Source organism: Erythrolamprus reginae, chromosome 1 (genome assembly GCF_031021105.1).
Source record: "Erythrolamprus reginae isolate rEryReg1 chromosome 1, rEryReg1.hap1, whole genome shotgun sequence".
Classification (NCBI taxonomy): Eukaryota; Metazoa; Chordata; class Lepidosauria; order Squamata; family Dipsadidae; genus Erythrolamprus; species Erythrolamprus reginae.
Genome location: NC_091950.1, coordinates 112,116,205 through 112,129,177, shown reverse-complemented (window position 1 = coordinate 112,129,177; position 12,973 = coordinate 112,116,205). Strand labels below are relative to the sequence as shown.

The 12,973-nt window shown below is 48.5% G+C and overlaps 1 protein-coding gene across 3 annotated transcripts in view; it reads right to left on the bottom strand.

Annotated features, from left to right (window-relative positions):
* Window positions 1-12,973, bottom strand: part of LUZP2 (leucine zipper protein 2) — a 477,893-nt gene that overhangs the window by 204,581 nt on the left and 260,339 nt on the right. For all 3 annotated transcript variants that reach the window (XM_070735253.1, XM_070735244.1, XM_070735262.1), the window contains exon 4: window positions 1,456-1,537. In XM_070735253.1, coding sequence (XP_070591354.1) covers window positions 1,456-1,537 — 82 coding nt within the window. The remainder of the gene's footprint in view (window positions 1-1,455; window positions 1,538-12,973) is intronic.

Genomic DNA, 12,973 nt, shown 5'->3' with positions numbered 1-12,973 from the left:
CATGCATACCTATTTGTCACAACCTATTTATAATTAGATCTGCAGCAAAGGTTGCATTGTATAAAGATCTCCATTTCAAAGAGCTTACTAGCCCTGTTATTTTTCATCAAGTAGGATAGCTAAGAAGAATGTGGATCAATTATATCATCCTTCTGCCACCATGTGGGTCATCCTGAACCCATGAAATCCAGTAAAGAATCCTGTATAATTTATGGATTCCTTCCCCCCCCCCCCACTACTTACACACACTACTTTTTCTGAATTGATTATGGTGTTTCAATGTAGAGTGCTCCCCTTTAAAATACATCAGCTTCAATTATACACTTCCTAAATGTGTTTCCTGTATGCTCAAAATGTGCTGTGTCAGCTTGCCTAATGAATAACATACAGTAACATGGAAACAGATTGTGTTATTTGTTAATTATGTAAGACAAAACTTTTGTAAAAACAAAACTTTTTAAACATACTCAAACATATATACATGCATGAAAGCACACAAAACATGCCTCAGGATATTTTTGACAGAGTGATATATGCTACTCATTTAGGGCATCTCCCATTAATGGAAGTTGGGTGATCTAAATTATTATTATTATTATTATTATTATTATTATTATTATTATTATTATTATTATTTATTGGATTTGTATGCCGCCCCTCTCCGCAGACTTGGGGCGGCATACAAAATATAAATATATTGTGTAATGAACGCATACATAAATACATAGGAGATTTTCGAATGAGTCTGCTTTTGGAATTACCAAACGATTGGTTTGTTCCATTGGATAGCTGACACAAGATAGGCTTCATAGTTATATCCAATACTGTATTTACTCAAATGATATCCCCCAATTTATATATATATTTGTTTTCGTAGATTTTCACAAGTACAGGTATGACAGTCTTGGCATATTTTGGCATATTTTGGTTTCTTCCCATGCAGGATTCAGAGATTTCTGGCAACGTTTCGACGAGATCCCACTTTATAGAGGGAAGGCAGCTCAGGTCTCGCTGTGTTCGTCCTAGGCCTAGAACAAGGCCAGAAGCACCAGCCTGAAGATGACGAGTGGGACCACGTTGAAACATCGCCAGAAATCTCTGAATCCTACACGGGAAGAAACCCGAATATGCCAAGACATATGTGTGTGTGTGTGTGTGTGTGTCTATTTAGATATATGTATATTCATACACCTAAACACACATTTTCTACAGCTTTGGTCATGAACAGGCATCAGTGAGAATTTTGTTGTGTTCCATTTTTTAAAGAAATCTATTACCAAGTATTACCAAGTATCACACCCATTTTTGAATTGAATAGATAGATGTTGAAATTTGAAAACCGAAGAGATCTAAATTTTTAGGCTTGTCCATATCCATTTGTAATGGTGTGTTGGAAGAATTTGAAAAGAATGAGACATGGAAAAAACTGATAAAAATAAGAGGAAAGTCACTTACTGTGGCCTGCTGCTTTTCTGCCTTCTCAGTTGCCTCATTAAGTTGTTTTTGAAAGGTCTCCTGGAGCGATTTCATTTCTTCCCTAGTTTATTGAAGAAACAAAACACAAACTTCATCTCTATTGTCCATTAAGAAACAATGCCTTTGTTTTCTCTTATTTCATGACCAGGCACTTTTAATTACACCAAACTGCTTTTGTTTCTGCTTTCCTGAAGTGGTTTGCTAATAAAGCTAAATAAAAAACCAGTGCACACCAGTAAAATTCCTAAAGCAAAATTCAAAAATAGGAAATTGCCTATCTTTGTATCTACTATATAGCCTGCTGTACAAGATGTTGTCACTTGAATAATTCTAGCTGGTCAAAAAAAGTGCAATTGCCATAAGCAAAGAAACTCTGAACAATGAGTATGTTGAATTAGAAAGAAATTATTGTAAGTGGAAACCATGCTGCATTTTATTTTAAAAGAAATGAGCAAAAATGCTTGTTAAATGTTAAAAATAATTGTTAGTATTCCTGTTTCCAAAGTAAGTCCCCTAATTACAAAATTAGGTTCAGAAACAATCACTAGCAAAAGACATGCTCATACAATCTTGAATTCTTGGAGAAATAAAGGCAGATCTTAAGCTTCATTAGCGTCAGAAAATGATATGGTTTTTCTGTGAGTCAAATCGCAGGCCCTTTGAACTTCTATTGCAGAGATCAGATTGAATATACCTGTTTCCAAAGACACATCCACTATAAAGCTACTTCTGCTTACTGCTGGCTATCTGCAATTTGACAGTTCGAATCTCACCAGGCTCAAGGTTGACTCAGCCTTCCACTCATCTGAGGTGGGTAAAATGAGGACTCAGATTGTTGAGGGCAATATGCTGACTCTGTAAACCACTTAGGGAAGATGAAATAGTATGTAAGTGCTGTTGCTTTAATACATAACCGAGCTTTTGTTCGTATTGAATACTTACTATGTTTCCAATAGCTTGCATAGCATTCATTTAGTGAATTTATATTTCCTACTTAGATATCTGTGCCAAAAGGATTCTAATGTACTGTGAGATGCAATAATGTTATCATATTTGGATTTCCTAAAATCATATTTGGATTTCCTAAAATAATGTACAAAAGTGTTTATATTTGTATTCCATTGTACTTTTTTTGGCAACGCAAGGTGCCATATAGAGCATGAGGGAATCATTTTATTTTATTTCAACAATCTTAGATGATGTGAATGAAAGCTGGTAAATAATGTCCGATCCAAATTTACCTAACGCCTTCTATCATCCATACCCGGTTAGTCTCGCTTCATTCCACATTGTCCTAAAAACGAACTATGCCCCAAAAGGTTTCGAGATTTCAGAAAAAAGCAACCTCTGGAGGGAGAGATCCCCTCCTTGCAGCTGCTGTACCCCAAGTGGTCACCGGAGGTCCTCAAATCCAACTTTTTATGTGAGCGAACCCATCCTTACTCACAGACTCATACATAATCATGCATACATATTCTCTTCCTAAATCTTCTTCATTGTCTATCCCTACAATAATAAATAGAAAGCTGGAAGGCAATGAAAAAGGAAGACTGGATGCAAAGTTGGCTGTCAAGGAAAAACAAAAGTGGATTCCTGTCAGGGAAGGCTGGATTTGAGTTTGTGGAAACAGGAAGAAAAGAACTAGATCCTGGACTGATAGTCAGGTCTATTATGGGATTGACGGAAGGAAAATGGGTTGGTGATAATAAAGGTAGAAGTTTTGTAGAAGTCTATTTTCTCTAAGAAGTGTCACTAAGGAGCTAATCTCTATGAGAACTATGTATAGTTTCAGTTGGATGATGCTTTAAGCACAACATCCTCTCAAAGCTTCTTCAGAAAGAGAATAAGATCACCTCACTCCTGATATGTGACTATGCTGAGCCCCTTCATTTTGTTTTGGAGACTTTCTCGGTCTTCTGGGGGATTTGCATTAGCAAAGAAGGCAGAGAGCCCTTTTATCTAGGGCTGGCATAAATGTACTTGAATCCTCCAGGCTGGATGGCTTCAGGAAATGTTTGTGCAAACCCTGCAAGGAATGGTCCATATTTCTTCAGGTACCATCCAGGCGTGGGTTCTAACTTACCTCACAGCTGCTTTGCTTACTCTTGTGCTACATGGGTGCACCTCATGGGTGTGCGCATGTGCAGTGCCCAAAAATCCAAAAATAGTAATTTTTTAAAAGCCAAAAACAAGATGGTGACCACATGCACAATGCCGGAAACTCGGCTTATGCGCATGTTCCGATTTTTTTTAAAAATAAAGATGGTGGCGCCCATGGACCAGCACCGACCGAACCAAGTTGGTGAGGTCATCGTGACATCACCAGTGGGTCACTACCAATCTGAATCATGAGGAACCCACCCCTAGTACCATCTCACCCTAATGTGACTAGCCCCAACTCCCATGCTAGTAGAGGGGGCATGCTGAGGATCCCATCAGCCAAGGAATTTCATCTGGCAGGTTCCAAGCAGCCTTCTCTGCTATGGCTTCTGCCTTCTGGAATATCTTACTCTCTGATTAAAACCTTATCTCATCTCCCCACCTTGCTAAGTGTCCAACTCCCACCTTTCCTTGATTTTAATGGTTTGTAATTATCAATGGTTTTATCTATTATGCGCATTACTGTTGATTTTAATGTCTTTTTGGTTTTATAGTCATTGGATATAAGATGGGCAGCAAATAAATTTTCTAAAGAAAGAAAATAAACTCATCCTGATCTATGCTTGGAAGAAAAGCATAAAGTAGAAAAACAAAAGCAGTATAGTCAGCGATGAAAATAAGGTTAAACAAGAACATGCTAATGTAAAAATCTACCACTGACCGATGATTTTCAGCTTGCATATATCTGCAGTATTTTGTTGGGCAATGATATCCATCTGGTTTACATCGGCCAATGGATGGTATTAGAACCCAGGTGCAAAATCATCAAGAATAGAGATTAGGTACAAGTAGTCCCTCATTAAGTACAATAATTGGGACTAGCAAGTCTGTCCTAAAGTGTCTGTCCTAAAGTGAAAAGTCATGTGACCTCACTGACCTATGGCAGCAATTTCAGCAGTTCGAGTTGCGATCGTCAGGTAAATCCTGCGAGATTTCAGAATCTCTCTGTCATGTGATCACCATTTGCAACCTCCCGCTGGCTTCCCCATTGGTTATTCTTGTCAGAAGCTGGTAGATCAGGTCACAAACTCTAATCATGTGACCATGGGCTGTTGTTATTGTTATAACTGTGGGTCAGTTGCCAAGTGATGAATCATGAATGTGCCTCTGTAACTGCACTGCAACAGCTACAATTACAATTACAGCTACAATTACAATTGCAAATCTTTATTTGGCATCACTGAATCTTCAAATAGTCATTGAAAAAAGGCTACCTGTAGAGAGGAGTCCCCAACCCCTAGGTTGTGGGCTGCTACTGGGCTGAGGCCTATTGGCAATTGGACCACACAAGCAGAGAATGAAAAGTTATTTTTGCTCAAACAGAGACCACACACCCAAAACCATTCCTTCTCCCCTGTCTTTACTATCACTTCCAGTCCATGGAGCCAAAGAGGTTAGGGACTGCTGCTGTAGAGTCTTAATTTCCACCACATCTTAATATTTTAATACAGAAATGTTGCTAAAGAATCACAATTCTGATTATAACATGTTTTGAATGGAAGAGCGACATATTAAATGTAAAAGCTATCATGTACACTGCCAATTAGGTTCAATGGAATAATTTCAGAGTGCTAATTTTTTTCACTAAATAAAATGGGGAAATGTCTTCTAGTTGTTTTGGAAAATTTATTGCAGGGTACACAAGATAATACATTAAGGCTCAGATCTCTATCTGATAGCTTCCTTTAGGCTGATGGATTTATATAGGTTTTTAAACCATCAAATAGGAATTGGAAATGCATGTGGATTGTTCTTTGCATGAATTACAGGGCAATTGTGTGCCTTACTGTTTTGAATTGTTACGCACATTTTAAAATGTGTGTCTTTCCAAGAAAAAAGGCTCCCAAATCCAGGAATTCTTTAAGGAAGTGAAAGGGGCAACATACAAATCTAATAAATAAATAAATAAATAAATAATTGGTATATGATTTTCATTGCCATTGTTTGGAGAATCAGAAGATAAGATGAGGGGAATAACCAACATTTTAGAAGAGAGACTCAAATTACAATACTTAGAAGTATTGTTGGAAGTCAGACAATACATTTCATAAGTTTTGAATGGATTGAAAATCTTCCCTTACACTCTTGACACTATTTGCAAAGTGTGTGTGCACACGCACATGGATACACATGGGTGTATAGCATTTTTTTAAAAACTTGTCTCAGATGGGAATTCATAAAACTCACCTCCTTGCTCTGTAGATATTTTTTTGTTTTGATATGGTATGTTTGATGTCTCAAAGAGACTGAAACCTGGTGGGTTCGTATTTCAATATGAAATTATAGAAGATTGCATCTAATGGTCTCTAGGAATCAAATGCTGTCCCATATTTTGTTTCCTGACAACTCTGAAATGAAACTTTTGCTTTGAAAATGGCAAACAGGATCTGTTTCTAAAGAATATAACATCTCCAAGGCTTGAAAGCAAGACTTTGGATTCTATAAGGTTCACTATTTTTCCTTTATCTAGTTAAATATGAAATGATTTAAATTAGATGCTGTGCAAATTCAGATGATCTTGTAAGGGAGTGGGAAAACCAAGTTCCACCACTTTCCATAAGTGTGGAAAGCTATGCTGTACTACAAATTGCTTTCAGATGCAGTTTCATTAGATGCGGTAATATAATGTAATAAATATTGTTTACAATTCTTCAAGGAGAATATAAAACAGATGAATTTATTTCTCATACAAGGGTAAAGGCTTTTGTCCCTTTTCTCCTTTGTTGTTTCAATATTTATGTTATAAGCCTAAACATAGTCCTGCTCCTAAATTGTATTTTTCTTGCATGCTTTGGGGCTACAAATATCTCCAAATAGTGACACAAATTGATTTAGAAAGTTGATACTAAAATATTGCAATGGTAGTGAATGCAATTCCCACAGCCGACTTACCGGCCGGTGGGGGTTGCGGCGATCGGCGGGGGTATGGAGGCCGCCATGTTGGGGGGCGGAGTCACGGCACCCACGTCGGGTGCCGTGACCACGTGGTACGGTGCGTGGGCACCGATTGGCCGGGCGAGGGCAGGCAGCCCTATATAAGGGGGCTGACTTGTGGCGCAGCAGTCTCGCCCGGAGCATCGTGAGGCGAGGCTGCTGCTGCCTTTCCCCCCAGCGAGCTGCGTCACAGGCCTGGAGGCCGCGCGCGCAGCCAAGGAGCGCCGGAGCGACAGGCCTTCGAGGCCAGAAGAGCCGCGAGCGGCGGCTGGAGCCTTAGCTCGCTTCGGCGACACCCCCCACAGGGTTTGGAGGCGCATTTGAACAGGGAGGCATGGCGGGGGGCGGACGTGGTCGCTCGGGGGCGCGGCGGCGGGCCTCGGGGGGGCAGGCCGGAGGGCCGGGGGCCCCTCCCACTGAGCCCCGCCGCACTGGAAGAAGGAGGGCGCCCAAGCGGGCGTGGAGTGAGGCCCCAAGGGCAGGGCCTGCCAGGAGGCAGGAGAGTGAGGAAGGCCCCAGGGGGGTGGCGACCCCCAGGGGGCGCTCGAGGGGCCGTAGGGGAGCGGCAGTGGGGGCGAGGGGGCCCCGCCCGGGCCGGGCCCCGCCCGTGGACCCACTGGTGGCCCCAGAGGAGTTTTCCAGCGCTGAAGAGGGGCCTCTCAGTGGTAGGGAATCGGGTTTCTCTGAAGCAGAGGCTTCTGCATCACGGCCTGCCAGAAGGGGGCAGGGGGAGAGGGATTCGCTTTCTGTTTCCTCACGTATACTGTCTTCATTACTCGAGAAACTGGAAGAGAGGCCAAAGAAGCGGGGCAGGTCTCGTCGGGGCCGGGCCACGCCAGCCGCTGGCGCGGATGGGGCTCGGAGCTCCTCGGAGTCGGCTGGGAGCCCGCAGAGATCCCACGAGGACCGGCATGCGCAGTCGAAGACCAAGCGGAGGAAGGCCAGCAGGATGGTATCCGGCTCCGAGGAGGCGGATGACGACTCCTCTCACTGGGGTGAGTGCCCTGTGCCTAGGCACCGGTGGTCCCTCCCAAGAGGGCCTCGTGGCCGGCTACGGGCTTCAAAACGCACGACACAGGGGGGTCACAGGACATGGCGCTCCCGCACAGCTGCGCAGGTCTGGAGGAGGGGGCGTAGAAAGACTGTGGCTAGGAAGCATAAACGGAAGAGGGATACCTCTAGGGACAGCTCGGGGTCAACCACCTCGGGGTCTACCAGTACTTCTTTTGACAGCGATAATCCTTTCGCGCCGGGCCTACCAGACACTCCGCTCAGTATGCACATGTCCCAGTCCCTCAAACGTAAAATTTGGCGGGGTGCTTACGTGGACATGTTTCAGATTTTGCTACCGCCCAAGTCAAAGAAGGAGAAGGATAAGGAGGGCAAGAAGGGGTCGGAGGACCCAAAAGGCACCAAAATGGACAAGGGAATTCTGTCGTGGGCGTATGCATTTTTGGCCTACCACTCTGTGGTGGTAGAAGATGATGTCCATAAGACACACGAGCTCATCTTGTACATGAACATGATTCTGAGAGCGTATCAGGAGTTTGGGGGCGAGGCTTGGAAGCGATATGACGAGGATTTTCGCAGGTTCGCCGCCCACAACAGGCACTGGCCGTGGGATATGCGGCATAACGATTTGTGGCTTCAGGCCACGCAGCAGGCGTCAACTCCGGCCAGTGGGCGGACACCCACAGGTCATTTGCTTTTAACCACGGGCAAGGAGGCTACTCTTCCCCGCCCGGCGGTGGGGACGGCGACCCCGGCCTCCGGTCAACGCAGCACGGCTGGGTCGTCCTTTCGAGGTCAGCCGTACTGTTACGAGTACGGCGCTAGAGGGGCCTGTTCCAGGGCATATTGTCGTTTTCGCCACGCCTGCTCCTTATGTAGTGGCAGACACCCGACCTCCGCTTGTTACAGGGGGCGCGGTGGGGCCGGCTCCAAGGACGCTGGGACCCCCGCCAAACCCCAGCCTGGGGGGGCTCAAGGTAAGGGGCCCAACCCCCGTTAGATTGGACAGGTTGCAGCATTGGCTCACCGGCTACCGCCCCAAGAAGGGCGCAGATTTCCTGCTCGCAGGGTTTACCGCGGGTTTCAGGATCCCGTACGGGGGGCCGCGCAGGGCATGCATGGCGGACAATTTAAGGTCTGTGGCGGGAATGGGCCACGTTGTGCGGGACAAAATTATGAAGGAGGTGCGCGAGGGCCGGGTTTTGGGCCCCTTTGCGGAGCCACCCCTGCCCTTCCTGCAGGTGTCCCCACTCGGTGTGGTGCCCAAGAGGGCCGCGGGTGAGTTTAGGCTTATACATCACCTGTCGTTCCCCCCTGGTGAATCGGTGAACGACCACATTCCCGAGGAGCTCTGCTCGGTGCGCTACACGCCATTCGAGACGGCGGTCGCGATGGTCCGGGCGTGCGGAGTGGGGGCGCTGATGGGGAAGTGTGATATCAAATCGGCCTTCCGGCTTTTGCCCATTCACCCGGGGGATTTCGACTTGTTGGGTTTCCAGTTCGAGGGCGGGTTCTTTGTTGATAGAGCCTTGCCAATGGGTTGTTCCATATCCTGCTCGTTGTTTGAGAAGTTTAGTTCATTTTTGGAGTGGGCACATGTTAAGAGTACGGGCTTTGCGTCTGTCGTACATTATTTGGATGATTTTCTATTCGCGGGGCCGGCGGGCTCCGACGATTGTCAGCAGGGAATGATGGGTTTCCAGGCTTTATGCGCGGATTTAGGTGTACCTTTGGCTCACGAAAAGACCGAGGGGCCTTCAACCAAACTGACATTTTTAGGCATCGAGGTGGACTCCGTTGCACAAACGTGTAGGCTACCCGATGACAAACTGACTAGACTCAAGGAAGCGGTGAGGGCCACACGAGCCGCACGGAAGGTGACTTTGAAACAGGTGCAGGAGCTGGCCGGCCTGTTAAATTTTGCCTGTCGGGTGATCGCGCCAGGAAGGGCCTTTATGTTTAGATTGTACAGGGCAACGGTTGGAGTGTCAAAACCGCACCACAGGATCAGGTTATCAAAGAGTGTTAGGGAGGACCTCGTGGTGTGGCAAGGGTTTCTGGAGGGATACAACGGTGTGTCATTGTGGAGGCAGGATATGCTGCTGAAAGCAGACTTCCAAGTGAAGTCCGATGCGGCGGGCACGACTGGCTTTGGAGTGGTGTGGCAAAGCAAATGGTTTCGGGCTGACTGGCCGCAGGTAGTGGCTCGGTGGGGCTATCTGTAGGGATTTGACATTTTTGGAGTTATTCCCAATAGTCGTGGCCATTGAGTTGTGGGCATCCAGTTTTGCCGGTAGGACAGTCCACTTCTGGTGCGACAATATGGCGGTGGTGCATGTAGTGAATACGCTTTCATCTAGGAACGAGCGGGTTATGGGTTTGGTCCGGCATATGGTTAGGAGATGCCTTGCCAACAATATGCTTTTCCGGGCACATCATGTTCCGGGGGTGAGAAACGGGGTGGCTGACGCTCTGTCCAGGGGGCAGTTGGCTAGGTTCCGGCTGCTTGCCCCACAGGCCGAGGAGTACCCGGAAGCAGCCCCACAGCATCTGTGGCTGATTGGAGGGCCGACGTAAGCAAGGCCATGGATTTGTCCATAGCTCCCAGCACCAGGAGAGCGTACCAGCGGGCAGGTAGGGAATTTTGGGCTTTTCGTCATGATAGGAGATACGATCAGCTCTGGCCGGCCCCGGTCGAACACCTCCTTGAATTTTGCGCACTTGACCGCCGCCGTGGGTTGTCTGCCCGGACGATTAGGGGCAAGTTGGCAGGCCTGGCCTTCGTCGCCAAGTCTCGGGGCTTTGCGGACACCACAGGGGATTTCAGGATTAGAAAGACATTAGAGGGTTGGATCAGGGAGAAAGGTCAGGCCCGGGGTGACAGCAGGCGCCCCCTCAAGCTCACCCACTTGATGGGGCTTTACGAGCTGTGGGGTCGGCTCTGCCGCTCTGCTTATGAGGCGTCATTGTACCACGCCGCGGCGGTGACCTTGTTTTTCGGGGCCTTTCGGGTCAGCGAGGTCCTAGCAGCTTCTAGAGCCGATAGTTCCGGCCAGGCGTTCACCACTAGGGATATCAAGTTAGGTCGTAGCTCGGTGTCCTTGAGGCTTCGGCGGTCCAAGACCGATCAGAGGGGTAGAGGTGTGACGGTCCAACTTTCCCGGGCTGCCAACCGGCGGGTGTGCCCGGTGGCTGCTCTGGTGGCGTATTGGGCCCACAGGGGTGTAGAGCCGGGTTTTTTGTTTTGCCACGCGTCCGGTGAACCCCTGACCAGGTACCAGTTTTGGGCTGTTACGTCCAAGGCGCTTGCTAGGCTGGGCTTAGATCCCAGACGTTATGGGACTCACTCATTCAGAATAGGGGCAGCGTCGTTGGCAGCAGTCGAAGGCTTCAGCAGGCTGGATATAAAGACAGTGGGCCGCTGGAGATCTGGGGCCTTCCGGACGTACATCCGCCCCTAGGTGAGTCGGGCGGGGCGGGGGGGGAGGCGCCGGGCCGCCAGTCTGACGCTGCTCTGCTTCCTCCCTTTCTCTAGCCCGACGACTTGACCGGCGCCGCAGGATCCTGATATGTGGCCACAGCATGGTGTACTGGGCCGAGCGGAGGGCCCGTGAGATGATGCCCGGCACGAGTTTGGAGATCGATCGAGCGGTGGTGAAGTGGTTGGGCCGACGAGGCCTACGTTGGCGGGAAGTTCTTCCGCTGTTGTTCGACAGTGGAAGGGTGCGAGGGGTGCCGGGCTGTTTGGTATTGCACGTTGGTGGGAATGATCTAGGGGCGATGACAGGTGTAGAGCTGCTGTGGCACATATGGGAGAGTTTGCAGGTGATCTGGGAGCGGTGGCCAGATACGTGTGTGTGGTGGTCCAACATCCTGCCCAGGAGGAGTGGGCGGCAGGCTAGAAGTCCTAGCGCAGTGGACAAGGCTAGAAAGAGGGTAAACAGAGCGGTTAGGAAGTGGGTGGTTCAGGCTGGGGGTGGAGTGATAGACCATCCAGACATCAGGGCATCCCTCACAGATTTGTACAGGCAGGACGGGGTTCATTTGACCGATAGTGGGAACGATAAATTTATAGCCGACCTGCAGAGGTGCCTGCACATTTATGTGCAGGGGGGGGGAGCAGGGGAATAAATTAAAAATTTCACCCCCTGCTGTGGCCGATAGGGGGCGGAAAATAAAATAAATAGCAACTGGTGAGCTCCTTTTGGGGCACCTCTACTGAGGTGAGGGGCGAGCTCCTTCTTGGATTACAGGGCTCGACCGGCTTGGGTCCGGGGAGTGAGTCGCTCCTGTGGCTCGCTGGCGGGAGTTTAACGTAGACCTGTAGCGAGCCATCCCACACGCCAGGTGTGGCGTAGTAAGGGTGCAGGGGGTAGGTGTAGTTCAATATGACCCGCACCCAGTTTCAAGGAGTTTTCGCCCCAGGGTTGCTGTCTGAATTGGGCATGTTATTCCGCCCCCATTTGATCTTGCACCCTGCAGGTCATGTGGGGTTAAGGTTTTTAAACAAGTTAATAAGTTAAGAGTTAAGTTGTTGAATAAAAGTGACCCCGTTATACCCACACCTTGTGTCCGACTATTACTCCGCCTGCGCCGCAATTCCCACAGCCGACTTACCGGCCGGTGGGGGTTGCGGCGATCGGCGGGGGTATGGAGGCCGCCATGTTGGGGGGCGGAGTCACGGCACCCACGTCGGGTGCCGTGACCACGTGGTACGGTGCGTGGGCACCGATTGGCCGGGCGAGGGCAGGCAGCCCTATATAAGGGGGCTGACTTGTGGCGCAGCAGTCTCGCCCGGAGCATCGTGAGGCACCCACCCACCCTCCCTCTGTTACATGGTGCATATGATGGGTCGCCCTCCGGGGGGCCGAGTAGGAATTTTTTGCAGTCGCAGCAGAATTGGACGAGCTGCGATTGTTTTTTCGCCTACTCCACTCTGTGCGTGGGAGTGTGGTTAGGGGGTGGCCCCACCATCTAGTGCCCCCCCCCCTTAGGGTCACTGGGGGGGGAGGGGGGGGCCGATAGGGGGCGGAAAATAAAATAAATAGCAACTGGTGAGCTCCTTTTGGGGCACCTCTACTGAGGTGAGGGGCGAGCTCCTTCTTGGATTACAGGGCTCGACCGGCTTGGGTCCGGGGAGTGAGTCGCTCCTGTGGCTCGCTGGCGGGAGTTTAACGTAGACCTGTAGCGAGCCATCCCACACGCCAGGTGTGGCGTAGTAAGGGTGCAGGGGGTAGGTGTAGTTCAATATGACCCGCACCCAGTTTCAAGGAGTTTTCGCCCCAGGGTTGCTGTCTGAATTGGGCATGTTATTCCGCCCCCATTTGATCTTGCACCCTGCAGGTCATGTGGGGTTAAGGTTTTTAAACAAGTTAATAAGTTAAGAGTTAAG